The 235-nt window shown below is 35.3% G+C and overlaps 1 protein-coding gene across 1 annotated transcript in view; it reads left to right on the forward strand.

The window, feature by feature from the left end:
• The window catches only part of LOC119592115, a 15,745-nt gene that overhangs the window by 11,966 nt on the left and 3,544 nt on the right, over positions 1 to 235 (forward strand). The window contains exon 7 of the mRNA XM_037940935.1: positions 115 to 204. Within this exon, the coding sequence (XP_037796863.1) occupies positions 115 to 204 (90 nt within the window). The remainder of the gene's footprint in view (positions 1 to 114; positions 205 to 235) is intronic.

Consider the following 235-nt stretch of genomic DNA (forward strand, 5'->3'; position numbering starts at 1 on the left):
GAAACTCCAAGTAATATGTGTTTAATAACCAAAGTCGATCTCTTATTTTCATTTCGAATTTTAATGACCATTTCAATTGTTTCCTGTCTCTTGTAAATTTGTATTCCATTACAGAAAGCGGAAGGGAACCCTCTCGACGAACTAATAAGAAATTTGCAAAAAAAAGCGGGCAAGATATACCCACAAAAGGAATCCTAACGAAAGGTATATGATGGACCGCGAAGTGCATTCATTA

This window comes from Penaeus monodon, chromosome 29 (genome assembly GCF_015228065.2).
Source record: "Penaeus monodon isolate SGIC_2016 chromosome 29, NSTDA_Pmon_1, whole genome shotgun sequence".
Classification (NCBI taxonomy): domain Eukaryota; kingdom Metazoa; phylum Arthropoda; class Malacostraca; order Decapoda; family Penaeidae; genus Penaeus; species Penaeus monodon.